The sequence below is a fragment of the Eretmochelys imbricata genome, chromosome 9, assembly GCF_965152235.1.
Source record: "Eretmochelys imbricata isolate rEreImb1 chromosome 9, rEreImb1.hap1, whole genome shotgun sequence".
Lineage (NCBI taxonomy): Eukaryota > Metazoa > Chordata > Testudines > Cheloniidae > Eretmochelys > Eretmochelys imbricata.
This window is the reverse complement of record NC_135580.1, coordinates 76,259,708-76,277,405: the sequence shown is the minus strand read 5'-3', so window position 1 is coordinate 76,277,405 and position 17,698 is coordinate 76,259,708. Positions and strand designations below refer to the sequence as shown.

General features: G+C 42.1%; 1 protein-coding gene across 2 annotated transcripts; it reads right to left on the bottom strand.

The window, feature by feature from the left end:
- Positions 1 to 1,355: 1,355 nt before the first annotated feature.
- On the bottom strand, positions 1,356 to 16,072 carry ITM2A (integral membrane protein 2A). Of its 2 annotated transcripts, none has more exons than XM_077827339.1 (6): positions 15,905 to 16,072; positions 11,178 to 11,309; positions 10,680 to 10,868; positions 7,320 to 7,430; positions 5,125 to 5,275; positions 1,356 to 1,756 (listed from the first exon to the last, which is right to left on the bottom strand). In XM_077827339.1, the coding sequence occupies exons 1-6, from the start codon at positions 15,986 to 15,988 to the stop codon at positions 1,668 to 1,670; spliced, it is 756 nt and encodes a 251-aa protein (XP_077683465.1). In that variant the 5' UTR covers positions 15,989 to 16,072; the 3' UTR covers positions 1,356 to 1,667. The 2 variants fall into 2 exon arrangements, with proteins under 2 accessions (XP_077683465.1, XP_077683466.1); XM_077827340.1 differs by having other exon boundaries at positions 15,917 to 16,072.
- Between the last annotated feature and the right edge of the window lie 1,626 nt (positions 16,073 to 17,698).

Below are 17,698 nucleotides of genomic sequence, written 5' to 3'. Positions count from 1 at the left end.
AAGAATTTAAATGTAAACTTAGGGAAGATTCCAAATATACATACGAGTTCAATACAGTAATTGCACAAAATGAAAAAAGCAATGTTAGAGGTTTATAATCACGGAGGTTAGATTTTACATGCTTCACACGTGGAAGTTAAAACAAAACCTTTAACGATAAATGTTGAAAGGTGGAGGTTGTTTGTTTTTTTAAAACCAGAAAATGAAGTGCAGAGCAATTCTATAGAACTACACTAAATGTGCAAACCACAGATTATTAATGTATTAATTTAATCATTCTGTGAAAAATCAAAAGGTGTATAAGGTGATTCTGGCTATTCCTGAGGGCATTCTGGGCCAAAAATTAAGCGCCAAAAAATTAAAAATTCTGTGCACACTTTATCAAATGAATGTGGAGGCTCCAGCATGGCACTGGGGAGCACAGGCCACTGGCTGCACAGAGGTGGGAGATCACTGTGCAGCTCCCCTTTCCCGGGACACAGACTCAGTGGTGAGGTTGCACACAACCCTGACACAGTACAAGGATCGGGCCTGCCCAAGAAATCCCCAGAGCCCTGCACCTCCATGCACCAGGTGTGGGAAGGCAGGCTCAGAAAGGCAGGATCCAAGTGTGGAAGGAATCCACGTGTGGGTTGAGAGGGTTCTGTGTGGGGCAATCTGGTGCCGGTATCTCAGTGGGGGATCCGAGTGTGTGTGTGTGGGGTGGGGGGGCAGGATCTGAATGCACAGGGACTTGTTGTGGGGTTCTGAGTGCAACAGTAATGGGACTCTGCGGGGGGGGGGGGGGGGGGGGGGCGGGATAGAGCTCAGCAGAGGGTCTGGGTGTATGTGGGGGGGTCCAGATGCAGCTGACTGGGGCTTGGTAGGGTGGGGATCCGGGTGGCTCACTGGGGAGGTGCAGGGGGAATGGGGCTTGTCTGGGGGGTAGAGGGGTGAGGCTTGGTGGGAGGGTCTGGGTGTGAGGGGTTCTGGATGCACAGGGGTTGGATGGATGGGAATTTGTAGAGCTTCCTACAGCCAGGGGAGAAATCTGGGGGTGGGTCTGACACAGCCCTGGATGCAGTGCAGGGGAAGAGGAAGTCCCGTCCTCTCCAGCCCAGCTGGGACTAGCAGCTGAGCCTGGCATGATGGTAGGAGCCATCAGCCGGATCTTCCCCAGTCCCGCCTCACAGCCGGCTGCCCTGGGCAGCCAAAACGTACTGCTCGGGAGGGTTGCATGACCATTTTTGTGGCTTCCCTTTGCATCCCCGTCAAAGTCATTTTTCTGTGGGGAAACAAAGAACTCTGCAGGGGACATAAATTCTGTACATGCACAGTGGTGCAGAATTCCCCCAGGAGTAATTCCAACCAAGGAATCAATTAACATTATATATGTATTTTTTTTCTGCCTTTCCCAGAAAAATTCTAAGTCAGACGCAGTCAACGGATAAGTTGATAACACATTTCTTCTAAACATCTCAAATTTCAGTTTTACGTAAGACAACTAAAAATACTGTTATACCAAGGATCAAAGAAAGCTGAAATGGTGGTTTTGTAATAGAAGCAATACACAGGAGATGCATAATAAGGCTTTTGATTATCACTGCACATTTTAATTTAGAAGTCAAACTGTAAAGCTCAGACTTCTTAATGAAGATGTGAAATAGTCACTTTCCATCCAGTGTCTTTCACTGTTGACAGATCTTTGTTTCAATGACAAAAGAATTTTCAAAGTGTCTGATTGTACGACAGTTCTCAGCTGAGCGCTTCTGGAGACCTGGGTGGAAGAAAAAAGTAAATTAGCAAGCTACAACATTGTGTTCTTTACAGATATCTAGAAGTATCTATATATTTCTTAGGAGATAGCAGTTTATGACTAGCTTAGTCTGGCAATATACAATTAAGTACTCAATAATAGTGTAAGGTCATTCAGTTAGTTATCACTATGATTGTATACAAGCTTGTTTCTACTGTTTAATTATAAAAAGCCCACTATTCTCAGAGCTGTGTTGACATTATACTAGGGCTAAACAAACAGGTGTTAAATACCTCTTATGAATAAACGTAAATTTCTTTCTGTTTCCAGTATCCCCTCAGCCCTTCAGACTGTAAGCTGCTGTCTCTAAACTAATTAAGGTCATGCCATAAGCCTCTCTACTAAACCATAGCCCCTCTTAACTCTTCCAAGCTCCTGAAGGCAATTCTCCCTTTGGCTCCTCTTTCCCTTCCTGGGTTCAGAGAATTCTGAAGTGGCTGCAGAGAGGGTGTTGCAGAACACAATCCTTTTTTGTTCAGCCAGATACATTTACACCAAAACACTGCAGAGATTACTCCTCTGGGGCCCAATCTTGGTCCCAGTGAAATAAATAGCAAAGCTTCCACTCACTGATAGGAATAGGATCGTGCCCTTGATTGCCACTCTGCTGACAATGGATAAAATACATTAAAAACTTGACAGAGCATTCTCAGTACATGTCAGCAGCAGACCCCTACCATACCCAAATTGATTCTCCCACATAGTTTTAATGAAAACAGATTAGACAGAAGGACAAGCGAAATACTGTAATCAAAATGGCAATACCGTAATCAAATCAATAGTTGATCAAATTCAGTCTCCCTAGTGGAGTGCTCTCAGTGATGTCAGATACCTCATGAAAGCTAAGAAGCTGACTATTAGCATTAGTTTTGTTTGGGTAGTTTAACAGAACACACAGAACAAGAGTTTCCAATGAAAGTCTCTTCCAGAGTAAAAGGAAAAGGAGTACTTGTGGCACCTTAGAGACTAACAAATTTATTTGAGTATAAGCTTTCGATGAAGTGAACTGTAGCTCACGAAAGCTTATGCTCAAATAAATTTGTTAGTCTAAGGTGCCACAAGTACTCCTTTTCTTTTTGCAAATACAGACTAACATGGCTGCTACTCTGAAATCTGTCTTCCAGAGTACTAGCTGCTAACAGTCTGTTTATACCGTTATGATAAACTGACGAGAATGTTGGCCTTCACTTTGAATTTTTGCTTATTTTAAAATAGCTTTTGTAGAAAGTTTATAATGTCAGTGGGAAGTTCTGTAACTGGGTATAAAACTGCCGTGTATATGGAGTCTCAGTTAAAAATTTACTATATGTAAACAAAAACAAGCCACACACTACTGTCCTTCCTCCTCTGTTCCTCAAGCCCAAAAAACTTCCTGTGAAACAACTTGTCTGAAGTGTCCACAAATTAGTGGTGAAAAAATCCAGGACATAAACTCCAGAGTCGAGGACCTCTAACTAAAGGTACCGTGTCTTCAACCCCCAATATCAGTTGCCTCTTCCTATTATTTTCTCTTCTCTTCCCCCAGAAGAAGTGTTTGCAAAATGAGAATATACCATTTAATTTTCATCAGTTTTAGTGTCACTGGTTATATAGGGCATGGAGGCATTTACTACATATTAACAACAAGACGTTATCTTTTAGACTAGGATTTTCTATGGAGAGTTTTAGACCCAAGCAATTCTCTTAACAGTATAATTACAAAACCCTTAAAAAAAAAAGTAAGGAAAAACCAGCTTAATTACAGCAACATACTGTAGCACAGTAAAGTATTTTTACTTATTTCCTGGAAAAGACTTACATGCAACCAACTCATGTAAATGGCAGATTTGAACTCCTGCTGTCAGTGCTAATGCATTAGCATGGCATGTCAGCGACACAAATGGAGGGTTAATACACTAGAGCAAACGAAAACTGATTACTTCGTATTTAGGCAAGTGCAGTACACTACTCAAAGTCTTCAGTGCATTGACCACTCACTGGAACAGAGCATCTATCTGAACTAAAAAAGTGTGTGCCTACCAAGGGAGTTAATATTAACAACCTCCCCATCACTGCTGTAAGCTTCTCAGGGGGACTGAGAGATTCCCGTTTCTGCATATAAAGCTTTCCTTCTGCTGTCAGAAGGACAGAAGCAGAAACAAATCAACTGATCCTTCAAAGTCTTATTCTGCCAATAGCAACACTATCAAAGAAACACGCAAAATCCAAGTGGATTTGGAGCAGGAAGAAGACAAACATAAATGTTGAGACAACAAGGTGGAGTTGTACCAGTTACCTAACAGCAACACATATTAGTAGGGTCCCTTACTCCCTGGCAAGCCCAGGCTAGAAGCACCTGCAAATTTAAGATACAAAGAGCAGCACCAACAGGCTGTGAAGGAATATCCTGTCAGATCACTTCAGACAAGAGGATCACTGTAAAATGGAGCAGGGAGGAAAAATTGGATAAGTTCACTGTTTGGCAAACAACTTCCTCTAACCAACCCCTATATATTAGGGTGCAAAGGTTTAATTTCTAGAAGGGACTGACTTAACTATACTGTGAACTACATACAGTAATTCTAGTATTAAAAAACCCCTTGAGTGCTTTAAAGAACTGTGATGACCAGAAAGCACCCAGTACCATTAGTGCTTTGGCAGCATATTTGTGTATTCAGACCCACTTCAAACAGCTTAGATACCAAATTCATTCCTGAATAGACGGCAGTGCTCTAGTTTGGTTGCAACTGAATCTTGCATCAAAATGTTTAGGATTAAAGTATGAAAGTCAACTGGTATCACATGCAGATCTAGGCATCTGTATTTCAGATTTCCTTTTAAGATTCCCTTGAAGCATTCATTACTTGTGACAACAAGTCTCTAAAATAGATTCTACAATTTGTCAATGTGTAACTAACAAAAGAGAAATCCCCTATTATCTGAAGACCAATTATCCAAACATTAGACTGTTAAATTTGGATGTCCCTCCCACCCTGCAAACAAGATTTCTATGTAAGCTAGTTTCTCAAATTCCAAATACTCTACTGCCTCAGGATCTCTGACTAAAATGAAAGAGTGAAAGTGAACTCATGTTCAGGTTGGTGTTTTGGGCATATCATTGAGGGTTTTGTAAGTGGTAATAGACTATGTCTCATTGGAGAAGAAAAACTTCAGACTCAAAGAATCTAAAGGGGAACAAAACTACATTAAAATAAAAATGTAGGTAAATGTAGTAACAGCCTGTTTAGTGGGGCATTAACACCTACATGTTTCTGGAGTGAAGTTTTTAAGTTTCCTATTTCCCCTCTCTATTGAGGTAGTATATTTCCTATACTGGAGGAAACACTCACCTGCTCTCTGATCTCTGCGCTGCAGTCTGAAGGTCTCTTTTCCTACACAAAGCTGGTAAATGAAGATGCCCAAATCAGACACATTATCTATCTCTTCTGTTACCACCATTTCTTCACGAACTAGATAAGTCTGAGGCAAGTAAGAACCAGTCTAAAAAAAGAGACAAGGGAGTTAAATTCCTTCATTAATGTTCTGTTAAGAAATGATACTAGTCTTCTGGATGGTCACATAAAGAATAAATAATTTTGACCCCCTACTGGATTCTATTCATTAGATTGTTAAAACAAAAACAGGATTCATTTTTAACATTACCTACCCATCATTAAGGGTCACACTCAAGTTAATTCAAGCTAATTGGGGTACTATATTAGGAAAGTTGTAGTTAGAAGCTAGACCCACTCACACAACCCAAGCACATGAAGAAACTAAGTCTAACAGTCTAAGTAGACGGTTCAACCCCCACCATTATTCAAAAGTGGTATTTCTGTATTTTCCTTATTTGAGACAAACTATCTCCAATACCATGAATACACAAAAGAGTGCAGCTACTGCTTCCAAATATATTAACGATATGGCAAATATGAAGCTTCTGCTTCTGCAGCTAAGTTATATGCCCACTATAGCATATGGCAGCGTTTCCCAAACTTGGGACGCCGCTTGTTCAGGGAAAGCCCCTGGTGGGCGAGGCCAGTTTGTTTACCAGCTGCGTCCGCAGGTTCGGCCGATCGCGGCTCCCATTGGCTGCGGTTCGCTGCTGCAGGCCAATGGGGGCTGCGGGAACTGGAGGCCGGTATGTCCCTCGGCCCGCGCCACTTCTCGCAGCCCCCATTGGCCTGCGGCAGCAAACCGCAGCCAGTGGGAGCCGCAATCGGCCAAACCTGCGGACGCAGCTGGTAAACAAACCAGCCTGGCCCACCAGGGGCTTTCCCTGAACAAGTGGCATCTCAAGTTTGGGAAACACTGCCATATGGTATTGTAATGTTCATGACAGGAGGAGCAGTGTGCATTATGCTAAAACATGATCCTCTTCCTTCAGTCCAGCTATTAGACACTATCATGCCTGCTCCTTTTCAAAACGCACATACACTACATAGGAAAGGATTATAAAGTCTGCTTCCATGGAGATATGGGCACTTCCTAGCAAAAGTTATTACTGTTTCCAACACAAGTAACTAAACCTAGAAACCATCAGCCTTTAAGTTTCTCTCTCTGGTCAGAGGTGATAACTACATTCTATTGATTTCAATGCTTTGTCATGACACATTGTTTTTCTTTAGTTTATAGGGAGCCTAAATAATATTAGACGTTTTAAATAGCTTCAAAAGGCCATCTGATTTTCCGGGTTTTGAGTAAAAAACCCTAAAATTTAAGATCAAGTCAAATAATTTAATAGCGGTTTCCTATTTGGGTTAAAAATGTTTATTTTTAAAATATAAAATTTAGGTTATATGAAAGTTTAATGTCTTCATGAAGCTGAAAAATTATTATATTGCTCTATTTAACAAGCTGATGTATGGATCAAATTTCACAAGTCTACACTGGCTTTGAAAAAATATTTACGTAAAAACACAGCCAGGGAAAGTTTAAACCCAGTTTTAAAATCTCATTTGGAGGCAGAAATCAGGTTTTTCTTACTTTAACTCTAAAAAAGTAGAGTCCCTTGAAAGTGCCAATTCGTTCCAGAATTTAACACAGTTGCCAAGCCACTGGTTTTGAGTCTGTATCATGAAAAGCTCACAACTGCACTTCAGTGAATGATTTGAGGTCAACAATTGGAAAAGCAAGTGAATACAGTTCGTTTATGAAAGTTTCTATTAAATCAACACAAACCGTTACAGTAACTTCCAGTTTCAGACCTTTGTTTTCTGAAGTCTGCTGCACGTTTCTCCATAGTGGCCAGATCTGATGTTATTTGCAAGTACTTAGCTTTCTTAAAGCTAGATATTTAGTATTTGAGAGCTGCTATCCTGAAAACTCAAGTTCGTTATCCATTCAACAGGTACAAAATGTACTGAAGAATGACCATGAAGCTTTACCACAACACCACAGTAAACCGAGGAACAATACCCTTGGGAGCAAAAAGGTTCACTGTGGGAAGGTTACTGCTACTGAACTTTTTACTTGCAGTTTCATTTATTAACAGAAATCACTCCTTTAGCTGTACTATTCAAAGTAGTGAAGAAGTTGTACATACCGCCAGTTTTGCGAACAGGTCCATCAGATTCCTTGGTGGCATAACAATGGATGTGTTCAGAGGGATCACATAGCAGTTACCCAGTTGTAAGTCAAGATAAGCAGTCAGAAGCTATTATGGAAAGAAGTTTAACAGCTGTTCTCAATAAATCAAGTGTTATCTTAATTTGTGATGATTACAACTGACTGTTAGATTCTGTGAAACAGAAAACTCATTAAGTATCTAGCAGGCCAAGATCAGTGAATATTAAAAACATCAAAACAGAATTAGTGTTTTTAGACCAAGCAGTGATGGAACTAAAAAAGTTTATTGTAGGTAATTTCAGAACATGAAAAAGGCTATAGCTCTACCTCATGTAAGAGAGCCTCTTAACAGGAAGTGAAAGACAGACCACAGGAGTATAAGCCTTCACACTTTAAAAAGGAGAGTCTTCCTACCAGGAAGGAGCGTCTTATGACAGTTAATATCAGGGAGAGGGCTTGGTATACTGAAGATATGTTCTTGTAATTATAGGACCCTAATTAAAATGTGGCTCTAGTCAGAAATAGCACATCCATGTTCTGGCTTCGTTTTCTGGAAACATACCCTGATTTGTTTCCACCATCAAATTAGGCCTGAATAAAGACTGTGAGTGGATGGGTCACTACAAAAAGTAATTTCCCCTCTGCTGATACTCACACCTTCTGTCAACTATTAGAAATGGGCGACGTCTACCTTGATTGCACTGGTGGTGTTAGCACTACAAAAGTAATTTTCCCTCTTGATATTCGCCCCTTCTTGTCAACTGTTGAGAATAGGCCACTCCCACATTAATTGAATTGGCCTCATTAGCACTGACTCCGCACTTGGTAAGGCAACTCCCACCTTTTCATGTGCTGTAATATTTATACTGCTTAATGTATTTTTTACTCCATGCATCTGATGAAGTGGGTTTTAGCCCATGAAAGCTTAGGTCCAAATAAATTGGTTAGTCTCTAAGATGCCACAAGGACTCCTCATTGTTTATACCCCGATTTGTCACTTTCCAGTTACTTTCCTTTAGCTAGAAGATAGAGAATCCTCATGGGACAGTGTAGGTACCAATATAAACAGCTAGACTAAAGTATTTGTATGAACTATAATTTAGCAAAATACTTTGCAGAACCTCACTAAAAAGTTACCATAACCCACTTAGTCTCTTCAACTGATGGCAAGGTTCTGTCAAATTAATTAATTTTAAAACAAAATCTATCCTTAACAACTGTAGATGCTAACTCTTAGTACTCAAAGTAATTTCTGTTTATCGACGTGATATGTTTATACATAAACAATAGTGAGAGTTTCAGTACTGGTTAGAAGAGAAAAAAAGTGTATTAAGTTTTTAGTAAGTAGTAATTCCCTAGGCATTTCAACATGAGTTTTTTGCACTCAATAAAGGTTCAGCAGTAGTCCAGGTAGACTTCAATCATTACACAGAAACCCCAGTTGTAGCCTTTTTCAGTCTCTCTTTTGACATATGACCACGAAAGACTCCCTCAAATCCAGACAGAAGAGGCAAACTGTCTCATATTATCAGAAAGTCCTTTTTATAGCCAGTTCTTGGAAAAAAAGTGTTTGGCTTGAAAGCACTAAACTGGCCTGCTAAACCTAGCAGGTCATGAAACATCTTTAAAACACCCACATCATTCTGATTATCTTTCTCCTTCCCTCCCCAACCCTAACATGATTTTAGCAGCCAATAGCTGCTAACTTCATGGGATTAAAGAGGGGGAGAGAACAAAGTTAACCAAATTGTCAGTTAAAATGACATTTCAAATTATAGCAAGGAAGGAAAAAGGCTTCATTACTCTCCAGCACAAGTGATTTCTGCTTCAGGACTCTGGAAATACATTGTTTCCAGTGAGCAGGGGCTGATTTATAGCTTCACAGCCAAGGAAAACTAAGGGAAGGTTTTTAAAAAGAATTGCCTTACAGCAATGAATAACTGCGGGTAGATAGGCAGAAGCATGCACATGCTCTACATGTGGGGAGGAGTGTGGCAAGAACACAACTTAGGAAAAAGAAAAGTACACAGAGGGCATACAGGAGGGTGAAGAAAACAAGAAGTAAAAAGGAGTCAGCAGAAACTTGAAATGTTAAACATTAAGAAGAATACACATTTTGATGTTCCGTTTATTTTATATGTAGGCAGTAGACTTTGAAAAAAAGGACACGCACACCAGTTTCCATTCCAGAGATGCCCTCCCCAAAATAAATTGAAATTTAATCTGTAGAAGTCTTGGACTGTCCAAAGATAAAAACAAACTTCAGTATACACTTCTGAAAAGCAATTTAATGTTTGTTGTTGTTTTTAACTTCTGAAATCCACCTTGAGAAAAATATTTGAAAATGCCTACAATTTAGTGTAATACTCTCAGAGTTGCTTTCCTTCTTAGGAGGTCTTTATTTCCCACACCCTATCCTTGCAAAATTAGGGTTAATTTTCAAAAATGCCAATTTTGATTGATGTCTGAATAGCTGACAAGACGACCAGTTTTGGAGAAGACTGACTGGGATACAAACTTTGAGGGCGGTTGTTCTCAAACTAAGTACCTAGGTTTATTTTGTTATGTTTTTTGAAAAAGAGACTTTCATCTCTAAGTGATCTTTATATTTGAGGTTAAATATAAGTTTTGGTTACTTTTGCAGTAATGTTTTTACACCCCAGCCCACCCCACCGAATTCTGGCTCTCGGACGTCATATATGACTAGCCCAACAATGCTGTCAGTTCCTTGTTTTCAACTACTTTTAAATACATTTAAAATAGGAGTTTGTCAGAAACTTCCTTTCTGCCACACCCACAAAATAAATAGAAGTTGATATTTGTTTTGCTGTATGGGCCTTCCCTCAGTTTGCATTTTACTGTAGTAGGCAACTAAAAAAGATCTTGTACGAAAGATTTTATTTTTATTGGCAATTTTTACTCTCCTGTCCCAATTCAGGTTCAAAACTCTCATTCCTTTCCCCAGTTCAAATTGCACAATTCATTCCCAGGAGTTACGAAATCTATCATGGGCAACATTGTCAAATCACACACCAACTGATGGATCCATTCTGTTAATTGAACCGGTTTCATTTAATTTATGGTTGAAAAGACTTCCAGTTTTAAGAGAGAGTAGTGTAGCTAGAGTTTACATCTAGACTAGCAAGCTTTGTTAACACAAAGAGACAGATTATCAACAGACATTTCATTACTAGAAGTGTGAGATGCATAATTGTTGGTGCCACACTGAAAAACAAAGTCACAGAAAGCTGACATTTAAAGCGATCACCCAGAGGACACATCAGTAGTAAAAGCCATCCATTTTTTAAAAGCATTAAAACGCCCCTTTTAAACTCACCCTGTCAAAATCATGGACAATAGCTGCTGGGTCACTATCTGAGAACTTTGGAACTGGAACATCAATGATTGCTATGTTATCATCTTCCCGAATATCAGCTTCTTCTGCAATGGGCAGGAAGTATGGTTCTATAGCACGATCCTGATTTTCATTTTCAAAGTAACACATTTCCCCACGGTACACCTTATGCTAAAAACAAAAAAAGCCAGCTGTGTTATTTTTTGGTGTTGCACTTTATTTTTAAATTTTAATCTAACACTAAATCAGAAGTTTAGTTTGTAGTTTAGTTTAGTTCTTTTCCATCCAAGCTTCAAGGGTCAAGGCCTGTAACACATTTCAGTTGTTAAGCCTGAATTTTTTATCAATACCATGACAGAAATCCTGTAATAAATCTATTGCTTACAATTAGTTAATATTTTGATTTTGGGGTTGTCAAAATAGGAAAGTTAACAAAACCAAACATTTATTCTGAACAAAACAAATAAATATTCACATTACCTTAGGCATGAAGTACTTGTAGATGCAGGCTCCACCAACTACAACCCCTGCTAAGATGAACGCAAGACCCAAAAGGGTCAATAAACATCTTCCAGATGAATTTTCATTTCCATGTGTTGCAATTTCTGGATCCTTTATAGAAAAAGGAATGAAAGATTTGACACAATTTAGTTGCCTGGAATTTACAGTCATCGTTCTTCTGCTACCTGTCTAAGTGCTCAAGCTTGACTTGTGATCCACACGGGGTGTCACTTTGTCTCTTTGGGAAAAAGAGCTCTATCTGAGAAAGGTTTTCCTGGTATGATGCCATGGCAACTTAAGACCAACTTTTTAAAAAACAAGTACAATGAAAGTGTTGTTAGTGTAAAAAATATAGCTAATAGCAATTTCAAAAATCCTTTGGAATTCTGGCCCATTCTTGGCCAGAATTTGGCAAAAATGGCATGTCCTATGAAGTTAAACTGACCCATTTCAGACTATTCAAAATAAATAATTGCTCACAGTAGACTCAAAGTATAGAAGAACCCCCCCCCACACACACACATTTCCACTAACCTAAAGAGTAGCCATTTTCTAACTCAATTTTAAAAATATGCAAAATTTCATTGCTATGTCTTACGTTCAAGATACAGCAGATTTAATAAGCTTGAGGCCACCTCTCAACTGTCTATTTAGCATCATGTGTATAACTAACTACCCTTCTTCAAATATCTTAACTGAAGAAACTCCAGCAAGTTTCAAAAACTTTTAAAGCAGCAGACAAGATCATTTTTATTTCATCAAAGCTTTTTTAAAAGCTTGTTTTTGTGCTTAATATAATGACCTCCTTTCAGAAGTTATTCCTGACAGGAGAGAGTACATCAAAGCAAAGTCCACCAGATGCTATGTAAATATCTCCGTGTCATCCTATTACCCCCAGTCCCATGCTAGTTTTTGTAGTTTTACAATACCCTTTTCAAATTCTTTAAGTGATCATCTCCCTCTGTTGCTGTGTAAGAAGCCCATACAACCAGGAGGTGGGCTCTAGAGTATTGCCAAATACACAACAAATGAGAAAAATATTTTTATTCAAAGAAGTAACAGAAGGTGTTACTTTTAAGAAATGGAAGCTAACATCTCACGTAAGTGTTATCTTAAACTGACTGTGTGTCCCTTAGCTGTGTTTGTCAACTGCACGCACATCTAACAACATATGCTGAGCAAACGGAGCATCAAAACATCAGAAAACAACTATAGGTTGGATTTCCCATGGCACGTTAGTGCAGGAAGAGATTACTATTGACTTAGATTCCAAGTTCTTTGGGATAGGGGACCATCTATTGTTTGTGCCTAGCACAGTGGGACCCTAATTCATGATTAGGCCCCCTAGGCACTACTGGAATACAACCAAATAAGCACATTAAAAGGGCCTTTTGTAAGAATATTACTGAATTCCTTTTTAAAAAGGGATATCCATGTTTTGCCAAGCGCAAACTTGAAAATTCATACACCGAAGGAACTAGCTCTTAAGTAATCAGTTTGACACAATTTTGTCCTGTCACTGAACCCCGTCAGATGCTGGTTTATCTGACATTCTGCTAGCATACTACTGGTGTAACAAGTATTGCTGCAGCAAAACGACCACTAAAAGAAGGTTGAAAAATATTTTAAAATTAATTAATTTTACGTTTAGTGAGAATTTGTTTCACCATACAGACACTTAGATTGTGGCACAAAATAAAACATCTTTTAAAGAAAGCTTACATTTATTGAGGCCAGTTTTATTTTGCCCCTGCCTATCTTTATCATGATACTGTACCACATATTCATATATACCATTAAATAGTTCCACTCCCTTTCATATGATTACTTAAATCAAATGTTGGTGTGCTACTGAATTCTGTGGTTCTAATTGTTAAGGTACCCTAGGCAGTCTAGATGGGTGCTTATTTCAATATGTAATAATAGAAAAAAAAACTAGCTATGTTGGTTTGTGATGACTATACACAAGTCATGAGACATTTACTGTTTGCTTATTTATCTTAGAAAAAGATTCTATGTGTGGACTCAGACATCTGAGTTAAAATGTTTTCTGCACAAGTATTTTCTGGTGCTCTCTTAAATGTGTTGTTTCAGCAAACATTTGAGCCAGTAAACTGGTCTGCTTTCTACTATTACAGCAAATGCAAAAAGGAAGTGAACATAGCCAAACTGAAAAGGAGTACTTGTGGCACCTTAGAGGCTAACAAATTTATTTGAGCATAAGCTTTCATGAGCCACAGCTCTCTTCATCGGATGCAAACTGAATTCACATTTATTTAAGTGGATCTGCGTGGCATTCACCCACTTCTAAGACCATCTGCTACATTGCACTGGAGTTGAAGTGAGGAGTTTGTCTATAGGTGTATGTTGTTTAGTTTGAGAGAGTATTTTGAAAGGCATAATATAGTCAACACAAAGTAGCTCAGATCACAAGCTGCTCATCTTATTTTAATGAGAAAGCAAGAAAAAGGGAATGGCATAATGTACAAACATGTGTACACTGCAACATATTTAGAACAGTGTTAAGAAACTTAAAGAGAATAATTAAATATACACATCCACAATGCTATTTAAGGACAAGAGGCCTCAGACATTTTTTGGCCAAATAGAAGAGAACCAGTTGAATATGCTGCATATATAGTCCCCATCTCAAAACTAATATGTATTTTCCCCTTCAGGTATGCAAAAGCCCAGGATAGATGGGAACTCAGCCTCTGAACTGTTGTGTCTGTGTCAATTACCAGGTGGTAAATTAGCCTTCCAGAGCTGCCAGTTCAGCTACATAAAGGGGAGGGATAGCTCAGTGGTTTGAGCACTGGCCTGCTAAACCCAGGGTTGTGAGTTCAATCCTTAAGGGGCCCATTTAGGGGATCTGGGGCAAAAATTGGGGATTGGTCCTGCTTTGAGCAGGGGTTTGGACTAGATGACCTCCTGAGGTCCCTTCCAGCCCTGATATTCTATGATTCCATGATCAGAGATTAAGACTACAGTTAACTAAAGCAAAAGCATGATGTAAAATAGTCACTAATTTTTCTTTATAGTACATCATTTAAGAAAATAAAGTCTTCCCACATATTTAAATGGCTGTAGTAGAATAAACCATATTAATAACTCATAAGGGGAGAGGCAGGAGAACCCAGAGAATACATGCCTGGGACTTTAGAGGTTTTCAAGGTCAGGCTTGACAAAGCCCTGGCTGGGATGATTTAGTTGAGGATTTGTACTGTTTTGAGCAGGGGGTTGGACTAGATGACCTCCTGAGGTCCCTTCCAACCCAGATATTCTATGATTTACTTAAATTAAGAATTTCTTCTAAGAAGAGTTTTAAGTCAGATCTGTCATAACCCAGGGGTTCTCAAACGGGTCGTGACTCCTCAGGGGGTCACAAGGTTATTACATGGGGGGGGTCACAAGCGGTCAGCCTCCACCCTCAAGCCCCACTTTGCCTCCAGCAATAATAAGTGTTAAATAGAAAAAAAAAGTGTTTTTAATTTATAAGGGGGGGCACACTCATAGGTTTGCTGCATGGAAGTGGTCACCAATACAAAAGTTTGAGAAACACTGCCATAACCCTAGACAGTTTACAACAATTCCATCTTTCCTAATAATTATCAACAATGCTTTCATAATAGCAGTTGCAGTTGTGTGTTCAGGCAGAATCAATTTTGAGTGACAAAAAGGCTCTGACCAGCAACATGATTTAGATAAAATATACAGAACTGCTTGAGCTAGTTGGCTCACTCCTTCCAGGATACTTTCTTTGCCAATTTCACTACGGATGCTTATGCAAGAGTGATATTAGAGTTTGAAATCAACACTCAGGTCAGCTGGTTAACTGAAGTGTAATCATTCCCCAGCATGAAAACACACTGTTTACTGGGAGCCTGCAGAGGGTTTTAAAGCTAACCTCGGAGCTGGCAGAGGACGGAACACAACGAACTCTTAGCTGTTGAGGATTCATGGCTCACGAAGGGTGGCACAGAGCAGAAAGCAGGGCATATGCGATTCCATTTCCATAAGTCAGCCCCGTCCCCCATTAGCTCCAGAGCCCGGAGCTCGCTGCGCAGCAGGGCTTTCATTGGTTAAGCGCGGAGCTCACCGCACGCTGGCTAGCGCGGGTCCCTCCGGGGGTGCCCCGCAATCCGTGACGCCATCACAACAGAAAGTGGGTTAAAGGACAGAGAGTGGCTGTGCAGAGGGCCCTGCACACCCCGGCCGGCCTCCATTAGAGACAGGAACAATAACACACTGCCGTACCCTCCCCCCCAACACACACAAAATGGATCCCTCCCCTCCTCCTTTTCGCTCCCCGTGCGCTTCCCCGAGCAAGCGCAGGAGTGGCCCGGGCAGCAGAAGGCCACAGCAGAAACCAGCGCCGCGCTCCGCGGCGGCAGCTCAGCAGGCAAGCCACTGAGCCTCCACCCCGCCGTGGGACTGGGGGGAAGGTGACCTGGCACCTCCCCCGTGCAGGGACCGAAGGAGGCCCCTCTTCCCCCTACGGCGCCAGGGCAGATGACCCCCTCCCCCGGCAGGCGGGAGCCCCCTCCCTAGGGGGCGCCCTCGGCCTCCGCCATTTTAGCCCCTAGCTGAGAGCGCTATATCCGCCCCCAGACAACAGACGTTATGAGAAGATGGCGGCGGCCCGGTTCCCCTCGTCGCTCCCCGGCGGCGGAGGAGGCTCGCTCCCCGCAGAGCCCGTACCGCACCTTGTCAGTTACCAGTGCCTCGGCTGCATCCTTCTTGGGCTCGTCCTTGTGGGCGAAGAGAGAACTGAAGGCGATCTTCACCATGGTGCTGCCCGCTCCGTGCTGCGCAGCGTCCGACCGCAAATCTCCCTACCGCTGCCGAGCGCCCGCCCCTCAGCCCCGGCCAGGGGGAGGAGCCCGCCTGCGCGTGCGCGCGCGCCCCGCCGCTATGCTCCGTGCGTGCGTGCGTGCGCGCGGGCGGGCGGCCCGGCGCGTCCAGCGAGTCAAACCTCTGGCTCGATCGTAGCACTGACGCGAGCGGAGCCGCGCGGGCGGGCGCATCACAATACTGCCGTCTGCTGTGCAGGAGGCTACCTTGGGAGGCCCGAGAGGCCCGTCCCCATGGCGAAGAGCCCGCAGGAGGCGGTGGCTTTCCCGGGGCGCCACCCAGGAGTCGCGCCGGCTGCCCCATGGGCTCCAGACTCCACAGTCTAGTTAAAACCTCCCAACCCCCCCTCTGCCTCCTGCCCGGGCTGCTGACACGGGCGGGGCTCCCCCAGCGCGGGCTGTAAGACACCCACCTGCGGGGGAGGGGGTTCGCTTGTTTGCACATCCCCGCCCGGACCGGCCCAGGACACTGCCAGCTGCTGCTCTCAACCAGTGCCTAAGTGCTGCCATCTGCCTCCTTGGGGAAGGCCTTTAGGCCCTAACGGCAGCCCCACACTGCCACCCCTTTTGTCCCTGCGCCCTTCCCACCCCACCCCCAGAAGGGGAAATTAATAACAAAGAAAACCTTGCTCCAAGCAGAGTTTTGACCCCAAAAGGGAGATGGGCTTGGGACTCCATGAAGTCCACTAGGGACTTTGTCACCCTTGATTTTACTTGGCTTGCTATGGGAAACCCTCAGCTAGGTAGGTAGGCGTACTAAACATTAGTTATGTAACAACACCATTTGTGTCTAACAGTCTAACAAAACAAAATTTTGGCTTTTCTCCTCCCTGCCTTGAGGAGTGCATACTGTTGTGAGCCTTCCACCTGCCCTACAAGCCACTCAAAAGGTCCTCAGTGTCCTGTCTAAGCAACTTTCCTCCCATGCAGGAGTGTTTTACAAATGTTTTCATCGGTATTAAGTATAATTTACTTATATAGTGCCATAATTGTGTGTGGCACTTTACAGGCAAATATGAAGACAAGGTTCCTGTCCTGACGACAACAGGCGGAAGACACCACTCATTGGGAGTGATACTGCTTTTTGGTATCATATTGTTAGGGCCCTACCAAATTCATGGTCCGTTTTAGTCAATTTCATGGCCAGAGGATTTTAAAATTGGTCAATTTCATGGTGCAACCATGGGGTCTGGACCCAAAAGGAGGTCATGTGGGTCACAAAGCTGTTGTGGGGGGAATGGCGTGATTGCCACCCTCATTTCTGTGCTGCTTTCAGGGGAAGGGAAGGGGAGGGGAAGGTCCCTGGAGATAGGTCTGATCTCCCACCGCAAGAGCGGCCCTGCAGGGGAAGAGAAAGTCCCATCCCTCCCCAACCTGGTGAACTGGCAGCTGGAGCCTGGGAAACAGTAGGAGCACCCGGCTGTGGTGCCCCTAGCCCTGCCCCTTCCTCTCACCTCCAATAGCTACATTTCACATGGGAGGTCTGATTTCACAGTCTGTTACATGTTTTTCAGGGTTGTGAATTTGGTAGGGCCCTCAGTATTGTATATTAGTGTATATATATATAGGTAGTCAGTATACACACACATATATAATAAGTTACTAGGACATAGACATATAGGTATCACATCACTCACCAGTGAAAAG